The sequence below is a fragment of the Pelodiscus sinensis genome, chromosome 2 (assembly GCF_052426305.1).
Source record: "Pelodiscus sinensis isolate ZL-2025 chromosome 2, ASM5242630v1, whole genome shotgun sequence".
Taxonomy (NCBI): Eukaryota; Metazoa; Chordata; order Testudines; family Trionychidae; genus Pelodiscus; species Pelodiscus sinensis.
Window position 1 is genome coordinate 202,685,049 of NC_143053.1, and position 19,935 is coordinate 202,704,983.

Sequence of the window (19,935 nt, forward strand, 5' to 3'; positions counted from 1 at the left end):
GATCCTGCTCCCACCTCTGTTCTTTGAGAAGTAATTTATCATATACCAGTTTGACCGTCTATCAATGGGTAAAATAGTCTCCAGTCTTGCTACTGGTATTGTAAGGCTTGATTCATTTGAGCCTGCAAAGTGTTTTTAGATTTTTGGAAGAAAGGAGTTATAGCAACCTGAAGTAATTGTATTATTAATTTTCCTCCTATACATTTTTAATCTTTCATATAACATCCAGTAAATATGACAAATCGAATCAAGACCCCTTTTCAACAATTTATAAAAGTATTTCTGTTCATAAATGACAGTAAAATGGGTTATTACTGCCATAAATATATGTCTGCATTGTAGAAATAGCAAGAATAGGTTCTTAGTACCTTTAACTCAATGCCCTCAAGCCTACTAGTGCATTCATATCTTCTTACTTGTTGGCATGAAATTTAGTTTGTGCTTATTGACTGAAGATCATTGACTCACAAAATGCATTGAATGGAGTCAGTCCATTTCACCATTCACAAACATAAGGTGGTCTTACCTTAAGTTTTTCTAAATCAGGCCTTTCAACACTAACAACCTCAGCTAACAGCTGGTCTTCTAGCCCATCCTTTGTGACAGTGAAATTAATGAGGGTGGTCTGAGCCTGTAATTCTGGCTGATAGTGAGGGTTAGCCAACTTTGTGTGAAGGATGAGACGGAAATTCTTGTTGAACTCACATTCTTTGTCTTCAATCTTGATATACCTGACAATAGTTAACATGCATAGTAATGGAAACAATACTGAATAAAGCAATTCACAAATACCCTAACCTTATGTAAGACCAGTACTTAAGAACTTTAATGCAACAGAAAAAAGATACAAACCAAGTGCTTAAGAATTGCTGTTTGAGGTACAAAATGGGGATGGTAAAAATTCATCTGAAGCAAATGAAATTTGGACTCAGCCATCATTTCAGATATCTAAAAGGATGTCATAAGGAGGAGGGGGAAAACTTGTTCATCTTGGCCTCTGGGGATAGAACAAGAAGCAATGGGCTTAAACTGCAGCAAGGGAGCTTTAGGTTGGACATTAGGAAAAAGTTCCTAACTGTCAGGGTAGTCAAACACTGGAATAAATTGCCCCGGGAGGTTGTGGAATCTCCATCTCTGGAGATATTTAAGAGTAGGTTAGATAAATGTCTATCAGGGATGGTCTAGACAGTATTTGGCCCTGCCATGAGGGCAGGGAACTGGACTCGATGACCTCTCGAGGTCCCTTCCAGTCCTAGTATTCTATGATTGCATCCTTTTTTCCATAGGGTTGCTTGTTCATATAGCATACGCTTGTGGCTTATCAGCAATGAAATAGGCTGCAATATAGAAAAGTTCACAATTCAGAGGTAACCTTGTGTCCTTGCACTTTACCATGAACTTGGAGACTCTTACAAAAAATTATTGCATGAACTGTGTGCGTTCTTACAATTGTTTTCTTTAGCATCTTTTAAATATTCCAGCTACAATAGTTAACACAAAGAAATGAACAGAAATACATGTTTATGACACACTGATAAAGGACAAGAAGAGACAAAAGGCTATTGACTGAGGAACAGAAGAGCATTTTTAAAGGTGACTGATAAAACGCTTTGTTCAAAACAAATTAATTACTGGGTCACATGCTGCATAGAATGAATGATTCTAAACTTATATTTTATTCCTCTTAAGATCCCTTAAGTAAGAGCCTGCTCCCTGGCTCTGCTCGCACTGTGATGTCCCAACGTGCACTATGTTGTGGTGGTACTGTTGCAAGGAGACCTTACTAGGGAGATACTTTTCATGTTCCACCTTTTATCCCAGGTGGGACATGAAAAGTCTCAAGATGAGACATGGAGATGAGGTAGCCCTGATCTAGCCCTCATACTTTATGTCATATAGTTTTGAAAAACAAAAGTTAATATTTTGTAGTCTTTGGTCTCGTCTTATTTACTTCCTTTCCACAGCATCTTCAAGTGGAAAGACACAAATGAGATTGCACAACAGAGTGGTGGTATCCTACACATCTCAACAACTAGCTCAGCAGTCATTGAGCCTACAAGGTTAGAGAATCAGAAAAAAGAAAGGCTCCTGAATTGTAGCAGATGGTGAACCTGATTGACCTGCAAAAAAGCACATTAACTCTAGCCAAATTTTGAAACTTGGAGCATGAAGCTAGACTCCTAAATTCTTATTTAGGCACCTAAATATAAATGGCCTGAATCCCATTTAAAACAGTGCTAAAAAGGATCCAGCATTCAGTTTGTCATTTTTTGGGGTAGGATTTAATACATAAGGATGAAGTTCACTTCTCAGTTCAGCGAGGCAGATTTAAAGTCTGATACTATGTTCTTGCAACACATTAAGCTCCTCATGTGCAATTCTATACTGGTCTGGAGAGGAAAACATCAGAATCAAATACATCTGAGCTCATCTAAGAGGGTAATTTTGACCTCAGTGCAACATACATATACACAAGCATAAGGGTGTTGGAATCAGGTCTCTGACCGAGGAGACCATCAGTTGGCTTTGTCAGTGGGAATACTATCAAGGGAACAGAACCACCTTATAAAATGAAAGGATTTCTGGCTGTTAAATGAGCTCTGGACTCTTGAGTAGATGTATTGTTTTATGGGTTCTCAGTTCACAGAAGTAGTAAATTATCAATTTCCATGGTTATCATCTATGAAAGGCAAAACCTACATCATGACTCAGTGGGTTTTATAACTGCAGCTATACTGACCTTTTTGTTAATCACAGAGCGGGGGAAAATAAATGTTTTGTTATTGCTCTCTCATGGTTCAAGGAATGTGAGCACCAATGATGTTAACCAAAGGGATGGAAAAATGTACAACAGAAACATTTCATGAACTATATCTATCTAGAAATTAATTCTGGAGTATGAAAGTGTGGAATTCTGATTGGAGAGGCAGTGCAAGCGTAAGCTGTACAGGAATTACTACAAAGGATTACTTTTGGTTGTAGGCTTCTCTTTTCCCATCTTACCAATAGACACAATCTGAACACACTGCATCACGTCTCCCCCTGCCAAGGAACATGGCAGAAGACCTTTCAAACAAGTCTGACAGTGGAGGTTCCTTAGGGTTAAGCGAGGCTTTCAGAGGAAAAAAAGATAGACCACCCCCACTTTACTAGTAGAAGTTATCACAGCCCAAAGGGCTACTTCAAAATAAAGTGAGATACACGTATGTCCCAGAGTTGCATCTCAAAGCACCTGTAACACCATGAAAATAGCAAGGTCTTTGCCACAATGTTTTGCTGTTTTAAGAATCTCAGAATGAAGGTTGGGAACTAAACTCCTGTCTTCTAATGGGTCTACGAATGATGGATATGGCTGATTAGTGGGCACAAAGCCAACATTTTCAAAAATAGGAGTTTCCAGTTAGGTGACTAAATCAATAAGTGGCTTGTTTTTTAAAAAGACTAGGCAGCTATCACAGCTTCATCTTTTTTGTTGCTCACTACTCAGGAACTTCAGAGAAGAAGTCTTAATCTAAGAAGCAGTTTCACTCAGTTTATGTACATTAGTTTGGAGCACCAGAAGTTGGCAAAAGGGATTTGTCTTCAGGAGAGTAGTTCTGGAATAAGGGAAGTTTCCGAGGCCAGCTCAGTACAAGATTGATTAGGTTTGAAAACAGAAACAACCAAGAGAGTCAACAAAATCATCTCTGTTCTTTTTTTTTTTTTTTTTTTTAGGATCTGACACCCAAAGCAATACCCCCATTTTTTCCCAACCCCCAAGTGAAAGGAATGAAAGACTTCTGCATCAAAGGATCAAGAACAGAGACAGTTCTGATGACCTATTCAAAGAAAGCTGCTTTATGGAAAGCTATGCCTTGGACTGGCAGATACTCTGAAAGATCTGGAAGCTGAGACTTCACATCCTGTGGCTCAAATTACCATGGCTGAACTAATCTACTGAAAGGAAGAACTCTTCCCTGACAGGTTTGTTGTCTGGGAAAAAAGGCAGAGTTACACCCAAGAATCTAGACGAGAATTGCTAAGGAGGAAAAGTCCTGAGTGGATGAATATGGCCTCATTGTCTGAAAAAGGTGAGGAATCCTGATCCATCTTGTAACTTGAACAGCAGCTTTTTGTAGTAAATAGCTTGACTACTTAAACTTAAAAGAGCTGTATGTATTAGATGTATAGCAGTGATGGACAACCGAGGCTAGTGGGTGGTCCAGGAGTACCACTTCTACATTTCAGTGGGCCACAAGATTTAAATCAGGCATGTGCACTAACCATGTCCCCAAGAATAAGATTAAGAAAAAGAATACATGGCTCACTGGAAATTTCAAAACAGGTAGAAATGTTTTACTCAATCATGTGTTAGTAGAACTGTCATTAATTTCAAATAATAAAAAAAGAAACATTTACACTTAGTTTATAATACAGCATACTCGGGGTGACTTCTGATTGGATCTGTCCTCCACAAGTGTTCTTAGATTAGGACTAAGGACTTAGGACTCCCTTTGGGGGAGGAAGGGAGTAGGTCTCTGTGCATTGCCCCAGAACCATCCTCACAACTCCCATTTGCCAGAAACTTGAAACTGGCACCACCTCCTGAACATCAAGCTTAATTCCTAGGTCACAATCCCCTCTCCTGCACCCAAACTCCCACCTAGCCCCTGCACCCAAACTTCCTTCCCCAGCTCAGAACTCCCTGTTATGCTCAGACTCCCTCCCAGCTCCCACACCCTCTCCAGCACCCGGTCTTCTGCCCAGAGATCCCTTCTTCAAAAAAATTCCATCCAAGACCTGGAACTCCCTCCTGCACCCTCCCCATTAACATAGTAGAAATGTGCAGGCCAATTTTACCAAAAGTCTTGACATTTTACCAAAATTCTTGAACGGACCCTTCCCCTGCGAATATTATTGCCCATCTTTGTTCTAAATGGTATAAAATATGTCAGACTTCTCCTAGTACTACATTTTAGAGCAGCCCAGAGAAGATGGAGAGAGGTGGTAGATTCTTTTGGACAAGAAAGCAAGGGAAACAATATTTTTCTACTTTGTAGAGGGGAAAAAACACTGTTCAATTGATTTATAAAAACGCTTTATTTCAAACCCCGCTGTTTAAATTAAAAGCTTCTGCTTCACACTTCTGAACTCCAGCAACTAAAGCAGAGAGCAAAACTGAACAAATCAGACGCAAACTGAAGCTGTTACTTAGCAATCTCAGCAGGCTGACTGTACTAGTTGGTCACACTAGTTTTGTGGGGAAAAATCAGCCTGAAAGTTGCACAGCTGGCAAGACGTTCAAGAAAATGAAAGGTATTCCTGTATAGAAACTGAGTTAATTGTCTTGCTATTACCTAAACAATACATAACAGTCATGTCTTACTTGCATGGACAGTACGTTATCAGACTAATGCTGCAACTACATGTACAACCAAACCAGAAATCATCTCAAAGAACAATCTGCACTTCATAATTTCCCAATCCTTTTTGTGAAAAGGGGCTCCCAATCCAGTACATACTACCTGTTAAGGTGGCTTTTAGAGAGAAAATATATTTGCATGGCCAAGATTTTTAGTTGTAGGTGCCTAAGATAGTAAGCCCGATTTTCAGAGATGCCAAGTACCCATTGTAATGGGGCATTCCATATACTTTATGAAACTATTCTTATGAATATGAATATGAATATGAATATGACATAACCAGAGGCACCGACTGCTTCTATAGGCCCCCCGAGGCAAGGTCGGGGGGTGGGAGAGAGGGAGCCTGGCTCCACATCTCCTGAAAGGGGCAGGACCTCATGAAGAAGGGACGGAGCTGGAGCAGCCAGCTCTCAGCACTGCCCAGACCACAGCGCTGCCTCCCTGCCCCAGCCTTCAGAGTGGCACTCCAGCATTGATTTAAAGGGCCCGGGGCTCTGGCTGCTGCCACTGCTGGGCCAGGAGCCCCAGGCCACTTTGAATCACCAGGTCCTTGGAGCAACTGTCCCCTTTTCCTCTCCCCACTCTTGTCGGTGGGCCTGGACATAATGGGAATATGCTTTATGTGAAATACTCATGTCACATATAATTGGAAAAGCTATGATCTACTGAATATGAATTTGCCATTTCTATGCATGTATCATCTTTGTAGCTCAAGTTAGGAATATGGAGTATAAACCTGTATTATTAATGTAGCTAGGCAAAAGGGAGGCCATTAATAGTACTTCAGGCTATAAAGGCCCATTAACAAAGAGACAATGAAGCTTAGCCTTCCTGCAGACACATGGATGAGCCAGTAAAGTATGGAGCTGGGATATAGGTCTTGAAGAGACATATGACCATATCACCTGACACGGGAATCCATCTTAAACCACACACTTTTACCATGAGTAGCTGGGAGCTGGGTTTCAAACAATGGAATCCTGCCTTATATAAATCCTATTTAAGGATGAGGAGTGAGGCAATCTATTTGGTGAGATCTCCCTGGCTACCTCACCCAAGATGACTGCTAGAAACATCTACGACTGAGGAAGGGGAAGGATCAAGCCCAGAATGGAATGCTTGCCAGTCTGTGAAAGAAACTTACTAGGATAATTCTGAGAGCGAGATAGTACATGTAACTTAGTCTCTTTAGTGTATTAATCTTACCCTGTTCTGTTTTATTCGGTTTGGTAACTCACTTTGTACTGCCTGCTGTGTTTATTAATAAACCCAGTGTAAATAATTAATACCTGGGGGGGGAGGAGGGGGCGGAGAAGCAGTTGTGCATCTCTCTCTCTACCCCGAGAAAGAGGGTGAATATCATGCGCTTACTTTGTATAAAATTTCATACAGATTAAGATGGCTGTATCTGGGGTTCAGGTGCCATTGAGGCTGTGCTGAAGCAAGTCCCTTTAGTTCAGGTCCCTTCCTAGGGCTGATCTGATCTCTATGTTTGAATCATATTGTAGAGGGCTGTGACCCCCAACTCCATCACTGCTGGAGGAGGCCTAGGGCATGGCTCAGCAAGACAAAGTTAAGAGATGCCCACGAGGGCAGGAAGGTGGGCTCAGTGTTAATCCAACATACCAAGTGACAGTCCCAAGGGGGTCCTAGCAACCGAACCCATCACTCCCACTGCAATTATTCATGTTGCATGAGCGCATTATATATGAGATTCTCTAAAGCTGAGAATTTTGACAGCAGTCTTAATTCAGAAACACCACCATAAATTGGTATTATGCTACTTTACAAGATTTAAGATCTAGAATAATCCCAGTAAACTATGGTGGGATATAATTTTATGAAGTTGCTTCACAGATCAGCAAATTTTTTAATATACAAGCTAATAAATTTGCTTTGGAAGGACAAGTTGATATATCTTCACAGCTATGCTTTCTGTCGATTGATATTATAAGATATATTTTACTTAAAATTAGGATTGTCTGAAGTTCAGTGGATTTAATTATTTCTAATTATTCAGTTGTTGTCAGTATGTGGCCATTTTATGATAGCAGTATCTACTGTGTGGGTCAGGTTCAACTGTATATCTTTTCAAACACAGAATTAATGTACTATTGATGAAACCATTACTAGAACCAAATTAAAGTCTAGGCTGATGTATTGGTCTGCAGGGTGCTGTCAGACATGAAAGGAGTAATTAGTATTCATTACTTCATACTCTACAACATTCCAATTATTAATGAACTTCAACTGTTGGACTGCACCATATCTATCACAAACATCTTTCTAGTCTTTCTTTATTAAGAAGAAAAAACAAATGTCTGACACAACTACTAAAAAACAGAATGCTGAAAAGTTTGCTGGTTTACTAGGGGAAGTCTGCATATTTTCACCACCTCAGGAGGTAAACATGACACACATCTTTCATGAATGTAATATCTTTCAAATGTTAGCTTTTATTCATTCCCACAAATAACACTTAAACACACTGGCTGTGTCTACATTGGCCCCTATTCTGTAATAGGGATGCTAATGTAGCACTTGGGAATAGGCAAATCCGCGGGGGTATTTAAATATCCCCCGCGGCATTTGCATTTTCATGGCTGCCGCTTTTTTACGGCTTGTAGATAAGCCGGAGAAAAGCGCCAGTCTGGATGCGATCCTCCGGAAAATAGCTTATTTTCCGGAGGATCTCTTATTCCTTGAAAGAGCCTCTGTTTCTCTGGAGCTGGGCAACAGGGGAGAGATCATGTGAGGATTACCTGTTGTGTTCCCTCCCTCTGGGCATCCGGTATTGGCCACTGTTGGCAGACAGGATACTGGGCTGGATGGACCATTGGTCTGATCCAGTATGGCTGTTCTTATGTTCTTAGAGACCACATTGCCATATTTCAGATGAAAAGACCAATCAAACTGAACAGATTCATGCCAGGTTTGAAATGATGTAACTAAAACATCTCTCCAAAGTGACTGCAGCAGCAGCAGCTGATGTGTCATACATTTATTTAAAAATCTTAATACACAATATACTAATTGATACTTTTATGAAAAGTGCTGGAGAGCACTGGAGACTGGCATTTTCAACCACAGAACAGGTACAGCACAGTCCCACCAGCATGCCTCATCTGTGACCATAGAAGTTTCAGGTCTAGAGATACAAGAGAGTATTATCCTCTACTGCCCACAAAGGACTATCAATTAACTCCCAAGCCAAAGTTTACTGACTTCAGTAGAAAGACTCTTATGGACTTTAATGGATTTCAGATCAGGTAGCAACATTTTGTCAATAAAAAAAGGGTTGTAGGACAGTCTCCTTCATATGTCTGTTCTAGTTTATTAAATCTTTATAATTTGCCAGTCATTGCGAATAAATTTACTTTTAAGTGATGTACATTTAACTAAAAAGGATGTAATGATCATAGGAGACATTTACAATAGACAATACTATTTTACAAATAAAGCAAACTGTTGCTGAGGTTCAAAGAACTTTGTTTACCTTTTCCTAATTTTGCATAACTCTGCACTTCCAGTTTCTAGCTAAGGGTAGAAAAAGCAGGAGAAATCCCAGAAGATATTCTAGTCATAATATTTCCAGGCCAGTTTTTAAAATTTGGATGGCATTGGTGGTTTTACATTTTGATATACATATGAACTTTTGGGTGCTTATCTAACCACAGCCAGATGTCCAACTATTTGATATTTACTCATCACCGCAGTTTTAACTCATCACCCTTCTTGAAAAAGACATAAGAATTCTGAAGAGAAGGTAAGAAAAAGAAAAACACACAGTGCTCTTGACAGTAACTCCCAACTAAAAATTCTGAGTGCACAAGAATACTTACTTCCCTTTTTTAATTGTGTTTCTTCCAAGTAAGTGATTGAGTACTGGGTCTACTGTTTCATGCAAGTTTTCAATTAGGATGGTATCTCCATAGGCCAACGCTCTTTCAATGGTCTTCAAAAACCTTAACACAATAAACAACCCCACCTATTAGATAACGTGCAAGTTATGGAGCAATCATGTTTCTGTTTTAGATTACACAAACTGGAGAAATATTTATACAAGGTTCTGCCAAAGCCTGATGTATTGCATTCATAAAGGTATTTTCCAATGATTAATAATTCAGTAATTTTGAGGTATAAATCTTTATTCCTTACTGCTATTTATCTAGTAACAAATATGAGTTAGGCTTTATTAGGGGTTCTGACAGGACCAGATGGGAGGGGGTTGGCTCTATGCTTTCACAAAGGATGGGTCGTTGGGCCAACAGGGTGGGGTGGAGGCTAGCTTCCCCTGCCAGCCCTTCAGTGCCACCTGGAGCATGCTGCATGGGGCTCCAGCAGCAATTTGAAGAGCTGGGACTCCTGGCTGCTGCCACCACTGCTGCAATGGTGGCAACAGCAGCCGGGAGGGATCCCTGAGCCCTTTTTAATTGCCAGGCTCTGGGCAGTTTCCCCCTTTGTCGGTGGCCCTGGGCTTTGTTCAAGCAAAATGAGGACAAGGGCCTACCATGAATAACTACTGATGTGAACGCTTACATCAAACATTCACAGAACAAACCAAATTCACATGCAGGTGATGTTTTCTCTCAAGTGATTTGTTCTGGGTTTGCAACGTGCCTGTTACAATGGGACTCTGCCCATGACTGGGGCTCCAAGGCATTACCACAAGACAAAGAAAAAAAGTAACTGAAATAAATAATTATAAAAATATTTAGGAATGGAATTAAATGCCACAAAAAGTAAATGACAGTGAATCTGAGTGTGTCTTGTTGGCTCCATTATTTTTGTTTTAGGATTTTGGGTGGACTCTCCACTATAAAGTGAATACTGCCTTAGGATTTCAATGACTCCTTGAAGAACTGTATTTTAAGAAGACTTGAAAGAGGAGAGGCAGATAGCTCAGTGAACTGGGTTTGGGAGGATAGGCATATGGACAAAACTGTATAATTTTAGGCATAATGAGGCAATAGGGAAGACTGAGAAGAGTGGGAGATGACAAAGGGGACAATTATTTGGGTGGGTTGGGAAAGCAATAGAAGAAGGGGCTGAATGGGACAAGTATAAAAAAGGGAGGCAGATAGAACCTACATTGTTCACAACGGTTAAAAATTAGGCATTATTGAGATCATTTCCTGTACTATGCTATGTAACTGTCTGTTGTACCTGGATTTCAATAACATATATTAACCTAGCCACTTATAGAGCATGACCGTCTTTAAAAGGTTTTGAACACTATTAAAAAGATGTGGTCGTTTCAAAGATATTTTACTGCAGTGAATAAAATAATGTTCAGTTCAAAACTTACCACAATCCCCTCAATAAATCAAAGTCATCATGAGAGAAGATAAAAACAAACCCATTCCAAAGAAGTGATATCAACCTAAATTTGATTCCATTCGCACTTAGCTATCAGAATTTCAAAGTGGGTTTTTCATTGCTACTGAATGCAGTCTTCTGTATATCATCACTAGACTGAGTCTCCATCTGTGCATTAGGTACATATATGTATTTATCCTATATACTAAATTATACTTTATAATGTTCAGTAATCAGGAAACTGATTAAAATCTTTCATTTTAGCATTCTATTTATAGGAAAATTAATTTGTCCTTTACGGGCAAAGCATCTCCAACATTTATTTTATTCCGGCTTCAGTATTATAATATTTCAAATCTAAAAGTAAATACATTACAACAAACATCAAGTCCCTATAAAAATTATGGGAACTTTATAGCAGTAAATGTGAGAGCTAATTCTTCAGTGTGTACACATACCCTTTCTGTCCTAGACGTATAACTTTAAGGTCAGTCCCATATTTATTCTTTATCCATTTAATTCCTTGTTGCTGGGGATCTATCATCAGAGGCCAGCGCTCACAGTTTGTTAGAATAGTGGCATTTTCTGTTGACATTCTATCACCAGGCAGGCCTTCGTTATTCCATGCTGCAATTGTAGCATCATCAGTCAACATGGCAATCAGGTCCAGGCCTTCAGTTATTGGAATAGGAACCTTTGAATCAGAGTGAAATATAATAATCCAGGTTGCAAAGTAGCAAGGTTGCAAAGTAGCAAGACAAGACTCAGCGTGATGTACGAGATAACAGGAGCCAATGCAATTACAGATTTATTATATATAAAAAACTAAGACCCCTGTGGACTATCAGATGCCAAAAGAAAAAGGCTATATAATAAATCCTATAATTTACTATGATACTTTTAAAATGATGTTTTCTCTTCATTTAAGGAACTTCATATGTATTTATGATTTATTAAGTAAACAAACAGTATATACATGTTTATAGTTTTCAAGCATATACAGATTTTAACACTTCCAGAAGAGGACAACAAATTCGGTGTGCATAAAAGGTATTGAATTGGTAATTCTGGAGAATAAAGCTAATCATTTACAGAAGACGTATCATATACAATATGGGTAGCAACATTATATCATTCTTGCACCACTTTGCTAATGCACTTCAGTTACATGATAAAGAGGTTACCAACATAAATTACAGAATAGGGGAATCTCCATTTCTATTGCGTCTCCACAAGGTCACCCAATAAACTCACCAATTAAAGCCAGCTACAACGGTTTTTGTAATATGGACACTTTTTGACACAGAACTGCACCGAGACCTCCACATCATTTCACACAACCCAAATAACTGTGAGATAGCCATACTTACTGTAAATATTATGACTTTGTATCCTTTAAAATATATGAAAATCTGAAATCATGAAGCATGAAAGCAGGGAAGTTGGAATGCACATGCAAGAGGGAAAGTTTTTTTTTTTTTTTAAAGAGTGTTTTAAGGATTTCTCCAAACAGGTAATGTATTCTGTAGATCACAGGATTGACAAAGGGATATTGAAACTTTCCTGTCTAGGAATGAAATGATGGCATATCAGTGATAAAACTTCCAGTGATGCCAACAGTATCAGGATTTCACCCCGGATTTTTATTTCTGGCAAATAGCAGCCTGATCTAAATTCCAAAACTATAATTTAGAAGAGAAAGATTATCAATCTTTTCAGCCATCCAACACCGTATTGCTTTCTTAGCACTTTTTTGGAGAAAGGGGCAAATTATTCTCCCCACCCCACATAGGCACACAGACAGAATTAATGTTCTAGTTTCTTTTAAAGCACACAGTAAAACCTAGAAGAGTTCTTGCGCATCATTATACAGGCAATGATGTTTTGCAATATCTGTTGCACTAACAAAAGAAATTATAGAAATTGTAGGACTGGAAGGGGCCTGGATAGTTCATCTAGTCCAGCACCTTGCACTGAGGCATGACTAAGGGCATATCTACACTAGGAAATTATTTTGAAATAACTACATTCAAAATACAGTAAAACTCCGATGGTCCGGCATCTCATGGTCCGGCACTCCTGATGGTCCGGCACCATCAGGAACCCGGAAGTGCTCTGGGCACCCGGACCATTGGAGCTGCTCTGCGCCCAGCTTCCCCGATTCAGCCACTGCTAAAACTGACCAGAGGCTGAATTGGGGAAGCCGGGGGCAGAGCAGCTGGAGTGCTGCCGGGTAGGTCCAATAGCGCTGCTCCTTGGCACTGTGGGACCAACCCGGCAGCACCCTAGCTGTCCCCAATACAGCCTCTGCTGAAACTGACCAGAGGCTGACTTCAGGAAGCCCGAGGTAGAGCTGCTCTGCCCCGGCTTCCTGGAGTCAGCCACTGGTCAGTTTCAGCAGCAGCTGACATGGGTACACCTGGGACAGAGCAGCTGGGGTGCTTCCGGGTTGGTCCCACAGTGCCGAGGTGTGGCGCTGACGGGACCAACCCCGCAGCTCCCCAGCTGCTCTACCCCAGGCGTCCTGATTCAAGGTAATTAGTTCCAGTGTTTAACTATCCTTATAGCTAGGGAGTTTTTTCCAATGTCTAACCTAAATCTCCCTTTCTGCAATTTAAACCAATTTATCACTCTCCTTTATATCACCATCTTTTAGGCTATGTCTAGACTACATCCCTCTGTCGGCATAGGGATGTAAAGAAAGCACTTCGAAAGTGCAAATGAAGCGGGGATTTAAATATCCCACACTTCATTTGCATAATAACATAATGGTGCTCTTTCAAAAAAGTGCTATTTTGAAATCGAAACTGCAATCTAGACAGTTCTTTTGAAAACGGGGCACTTTTTTGAAAGATACTGTAAACCTTAGGATCTTTCAAAAAAGTGCCCCGTTTTCAAAAGAACCGCGTCTAGATTGCGGTTTCAATTTCGAAATAGAGCATTTTCGAAAGAGTGCCATTACGTGATTATGCAAACTAAGCATGGAATATTTAAATCCCCGCTTCATTTGCACTTTCGAAGTGCTTCATTAATACTTGAAGAATGTTACGTCCCCCTTCAGTCTTCATCAGACTGAACAAAGCCAATTTTTTCAATCTTTCCTTCATAAGTCATGTTTTCCTGACCTTTAATAACTTTTGTTGCTCTCCTCTGGACTATCTCCAATTTGTCCACATCTTTCCCAGAATGGGACATAGTACCTCAGTTGAGGCCTTCACAGTTTTGAGTAGAGCAGAATAATTACTTCTTGTATTTTGCACATTCCTAGTACATCCCAAAATGATGTTCACTTTTTGTTGCAACAGTATTACACTGTTGACTGAGATTCAGTTTATGGTCAACTGTGACTGAGTACTGTCTTTTCCTGGAGGGAGGCCAAGTTGCTTCACTGTATGGCATATTGACTAGTTCAGAGGCTTATAGAGCCCTGTCACAGTCTAGGAGCTCCAGCTCAAATAGCAGTTTGAGTGCCCTGCCTCCAGCTCACGGCCAGCAGTCCAGAGTGTAGGGGCTCAGGTCAACTCTATGGCCAAGCGACCAGTCCAGGCCTAGTTCAGGGTGGGGCAACAAGCAGTCAAAAAGACAGCTTTGGGGCTCAGCGTATCTTCAGGCTGTACCAGAAGTCATGGTCAGGGCGGGGCAGAAAACAGTTAAGGGCTCAGGCCTGGCTGCAGACTGAGCAACAGTTTGTAAATCCAAGTCCTTGGCCACGGTGGGACAACCACCAAACAGTATCAACAGTTTGAGGCTCATGCCTGACTGCACACTGAACAGTAGTTGTGTCTCCTTGCTCTGGTGGAGAGCCGACAAGCGCAGGGGTTTTTGCCCTGACAAAGGAAACCTACCACCCCAGGTGAGGTGTGGCAGGGGTGCGTCCCAGCCCAGGGCCCTAACAGTGACAGCGCTGGCCACCACTGGGTCAGTGGGGATCCTGGCCACAACACGCCAACCAGGTCATAGGGTCAGCAGGGATCCTGACTGCAACATGTCCTCAGCCGGCAATGGGTCAGTCATCTCTAGGCCGCTTCCCAATTCCTCCTGTGGGCTTATCTGGCTCAGCCTCTGCTCCTCAGGGTCCATCGGGGACAATGGCGCCAGAAGAATGTCTATAGGCTCTGGGTCAGGATCAAGCAACGGTCCAGGTGGCCCAGCCCAGTCTTCTGGGTCTGACAATGACCCTGGCAGGCCTGGCCAGTCTTCTGGGCCCAGCAGAGGCTCTGGCCAGTCTTCTGGACCTGATAGTAGTCCAGGCGACTCAACACAGACTTTTGGGTGCAGCAGTGACCCTGGCAGCCCAAACCATTTCTCCTTCCTAGGGGAGTGCAGTCAGGCCTTTCTCCTTGGGAGACTGGGCAGAGCCTCTGGTTTGCTCTGTGGCTGGGTTCCAACTGAGCCCTTGGCTCCTCCTTTTAAACTTCTGGCCCACCTTTCTGCGTCCTGTGGTTGGGGCTGGGTTGCTCTAGTGCCGCTCACCATGGGTTTTTAGGGAGTTTTTCCCCTTCCAGGTCGGAGGGAGGTCAAGCTGCCTCACTACAAACCCCCAAATTCTTTTCTGAAGTAACCCTTCCCAGGCGGTAATAACCCATTTTGTATTTGTATAACCGAAGTGGACAGAGTACTGGGGTGGTAGTGATGGTGGTTTTCTTTATAAAGTAAGGTTTGTATTTTAGTGTATAACTTTATCTAGTATCCCCATACCTGTACTAAACTCAAAGACTGTATCACCGTAGCTTCTACTTTTTATAAAAGAGATTTTAGCTAGCACCTGTGTTTTTAAAACAATTCATTAACTATATTTCACTCTCTCCATGGGGAAGATGTCAAAACTGAAACCAGCAATCTTGGCAACTGCCACTCAGTAAAAGGTTGATTTGACTAGCAATGCCAGTATTTAGAGAGTGTATTCAAGAAATTATTATTATTAATTTAAGGTAGTGATCACAATGTGCTAAGTGTTAAGGTTAGGCCCTTCCCTAAGGAGCACACTATTTAAAGATAAAGAAGTGTGCAGTCGCTGGAAAGGAATAACAGTAGATAATCTACATACAAGTCACCTAGAACAGGGGTTCCCAAACTTTTTGACACGGAGACCAGTATATCCATTCACGAACTTTTAGAGGACCGGTAATGTTCATTTGCATGTTCATTAATCAAATGATGAATATTCAAATAAGTTGTTTCTGGTCCTCCCAAAACCCCGAGTGCCAACTTTAGCAAAGCTTTTGATATGGTCACCCACAATATTCTTGCCAGCAAGTTAAGGAATGTAGCTTGGATAAATGGACTGTAAAACAGACAGAAAGCTGGTTAGACCAGGGTTTCCCAAACTTTTTACTTTAGTTGGAACCCTTTTTTTTTTTCAATACTGCTTTTTGCAGCTCCAAAATATAAACACATAAAAAACAAACTGAGAAAATACCAGACATATAACATGTCTGGTATTTTCTCATTAGGTAAGTTGTATTATTACTAGTTTGTATCAGTTTGTAGTTTCGAACAGCCTGGCTGGTAAATGTGCTCAGGCTGCATGAGTGTGTCTACCAGCCAGACAGTTCGCAACTACTGGAGGGATGTGTGTGGGGAGGGACAATAGAATCCCCAGGCCGGACTAACTCATGCTTTGTGCTTTGCGGGGGGAAGGGGAACAGGGTCAGTGCCCCAAGATCTACATAGGATCAGGTCAGTCACACTCTCCGCAGGCCGATTGATTCCTCCCCTCTGCTCCCCCCGCTGCGCCTCTGGCCAGCCCCACTTCCCCCAACCCCCTCCCGGGCATCCAGTTCTCCCCCGCTTCTCCTCCCAATCTCCCTTGGCCAGTCCTGCTGCCTGCGTCTAGCCCTCCTTCCGGCGGCTGCTTCTTCTCCCCCCACCCCCATCTTCCCCAGCCAGCTCCCTGCCCCCAACCTCGCAACCCCCGGCAGCCCTGCTTCCACCAGCCCTCCAATATCCCCAGCCTGCCCCGATTCCCCCGTCCAATGCTGCTTCCAGTGGCCAGCTCTCCCCTCCTCCTCACCCCAGAATCCCCTGGCACCTACACCTTCCCTTAGCCCTGCACCCTCCTGGTGCCTCCCCCTTCCCTTACTGCCGCTGCCCCCTTTGCCCTCTTTTTCCCTGATACCCACCCCCTCACCACTCTCTGTCCCATTCCCCTCCTGCCCCTCTGTGCCCTCACACATGACTTACTCCATCCTGGCCTTCCTCATGCCCACCCCTTCTTTCAAGACTTCTCCCAGCACCTCCTCCTCCAGCCCCCAATGCCCTTCCCCTCTCCTCTCCTCTCCCAGCATCACCCTGTCCCCCCTCCCACTGACAACTCCTCTCCTGCCCTTTCCCTCATTGTCTGCACTTGGCCCGTTGGCATTTGTCTCTCTCTCCTGCACCCCTGTCCCTTGGTGCCTTCCCCTCTCCCCACCCAAGCCCCTTCTCCTTCCACCCTTTCCCCTCCACCTCTGCTGCCTCCTCGCCTCCGCCCAAGCCCGCCGCCACCTCTCCTCTCCTCCCCTCACTGCACCACAGCCGCGGCCCAACCCCGTTCCCTACCTTCTGCCTTCCACATTGCGGGGCCAGAGGCCGCGCTCAGGCCCCGGAGGCTGAACCCGGAGCCAGCATGGCCCCGTCACGTGCCTCCGAAGAGTTTTAAAATCCCGGGCCATGACGTCACGTCACACCCGGGCGTCCTCCCCGCCCATGTACAACGCCGCTCATGGGCAGCAGCAGGCAGTAAGGAGGAGCCGCACAGTGATGAGGGTTGTAAGAGTAAATCAAGACATACACAGAGGTTGGGAGAATTCACTCACAGAGCAGAGGGAGTGGGAGGGGAGAGAACAAAACTTCACAAGGGAATATAAGCAGAGAAGGGAAGAGTGACAGAGTTTTGAAATTGGTGACAAGAAGATTACATCTGATATATTGGATGAAAAGCCAATAGAGGGATTCAAAGAAGTTACATAGTACAGGGGCAGTGAGGAGTCCTGTGGCATCTTATAGACTAACTGAAATAGTACAAGGGGTTTGTGTTACAAAGTTACATGACAAAATCCAAAGGCAAGAGAGATGAGTTTAGTGGCTGCATTTTGGAGAGATGGATGTTTTTATGAGCCCAGAGTGGATGATGTTCCAATTATCAAAGTAATAAAACTATTTCAAAATGCTCTTGGAACCTGAACATTAAATGGAATTTTATCTTTACACACCCCTATCAGTAACAATGGCTATAGCACTGAACTAGCGGAGGACATAATTTGGTCAACAGAATGAAGATAGGTAAAACAAAGGAAAAGAAATTCACTTAGAATTCAAACCTCAAGTAGAGTTTGAAAGCCTTATGGTTAGAGAAAACAATATTTTACTTGTAATCTGAGAAAATTTGATACAAACCCATTTTAAAGACAACTAATGAGCTCCACAAAGACATTTTATAGTCTATGTTTAAGAGCGAAACTAATTCTACCTTCTGAACTACAGAGAAGTTAATGAACAGGGGCTTCTGTTATGGACTTTCATTTTGTACAATATGTTTTACCTTTTGTGATTTAAGAAAAGGAATCCACATATGTTCCACCAGTTCTTCGCGATACTGTTTTGTAAAGGATCCAACATAGGACACAAAAGCTGCTGTTAACAGGACGTCACCACATAGTGTCTTTTTTTGAGCTTCAAAGTGTTTAATAGATTGGCTCCAACGAATTTTTTCAGCCTAAAGTGCAAAATTATAAAATTTCATGAATACATATTAACCATCTCTTTAAACTCAGAAGAGTTAACCTTAAAATAACTTAATTTATAGAAGAATACTAATTTGGTGAAAGAAAATGCACAATATCAGTGATGGATGAGTTTAAGATTTAGAGATTTGGTTCAGATAACAACCCATTTTTTTGTACAGGTTGGACCTACCTCGTCTGACACCCTCAGGACCTGATTCCTGAACAAGGGGATTTGCTGAAGACTTTGTGGCTGCTATGGCTGGGGCTCCATAGCTGTTGGGGTGGCTAGAGCTCCATGATAGGGCTCTGTGGCTGCCTTGACTCTGTGGCCGCTGTTGGCTCCCATTAACCAGGGGCCAGAACTCCCCTGCTCGCCCCTTCCTCAACATGGGGCTCTTGGTGGAGCCCTCGCCCACTCCTGCCCTGTGGCCCAATCTTCTTATACCTGGACTCTGTGGTCCAGGAACATCTGTGGATCAGAGAGTCCCAGTTAAAGGCGGTATAACCTGTAGCTGTATTGAACTCAGGATATTAAAGAGAAAAGGTGGGTGGACATCTTTTATTGGACCAATTTCTGGAGAAGGTAACCAGAGTATCATAGCTAAATACAAGGTGGGACAGATTGTTAAGCATAAAGGTTCACATGTTCTAGAAGACCACTTATAATTGAAGTGGGCAGTTAGTACCTCCCCACTCACAGAATGAAGAAGGATCAATAGGCAGCAAAGTGTGCTATAAATTGTTATAATGATCCATATAACCAGTGTCTCTTGTTATGCCCATGATCTTTAGTGTCTAGGAGGTTTTATACAGGTTTTCTTTCAGGAAAAAGACTGAAAGGTCAAATATAAAATGACCATTTTGTGAACACTATTCACTCATAGATGATAGCATCTTCTATCATTTTTTGTGACAATTTATTCAAGGGTATAGGGGCTGTCTGATTTCACCCACATAGTAGATTTTGGGGCATTTGATGCAGAAAGTGAGGTATATCACATGTTCGGACAGGCATGTGTAGGACCCGTGAATCTTGAAATGTGTGTTGTGAGAGGTATTATAGCTGCAAGTTTTGCATCTGCTGAAAGGTCTGGTATTTTGGGTTTGTGCCCTAATGAGAGGGGATCTTGCTTCTGATTATGAGTTTGGCAAGGCTGGTGGGCTGTGTTTGAAGGCCAGAAGAGGCAGCTTGGAAAAGATCTTTTTCAATATGTGGTCCCCACTGAACATTGATTATACTTGATGGATGATATCCCGTATGCATTGAGTGGTAGGTAAGACTCAGGGTGTATGGTTTTTAGATGGCAGGGGGAGGGGGAGAGGGCTGTTTGCCTTTTTTTAAAAAATAAACTGTAATGAAACAATTTCTTTCAAGGAAGCTGGCTAGCCCATTTCATGATGTGATCTACTTTTGTGCTGCAATGTCCTTGTCTGGAGAAGGCAGTTTTAAGTGTGTTAACATTTGTATCTTGGATTTCTTCTTTGGAGCTTGTTATGTGAGTCTGGCT

General features: G+C 42.2%; 1 protein-coding gene across 1 annotated transcript in view; it reads right to left on the minus strand.

Moving 5' to 3' along the window:
- The window catches only part of LOC149525417 (dynein axonemal heavy chain 11-like), a 73,602-nt gene that overhangs the window by 48,595 nt on the left and 5,072 nt on the right, over window positions 1-19,935 (minus strand). Inside the window, exons 2-4 of the mRNA XM_089776662.1 lie at window positions 18,244-18,417; window positions 9,245-9,367; window positions 527-731 (exon numbers count right to left, since the gene is read on the minus strand). Of these exons, the coding sequence (XP_089632788.1) occupies window positions 527-731; window positions 9,245-9,367; window positions 18,244-18,320 (405 nt within the window). The 5' untranslated portion in view covers window positions 18,321-18,417. The remainder of the gene's footprint in view (window positions 1-526; window positions 732-9,244; window positions 9,368-18,243; window positions 18,418-19,935) is intronic.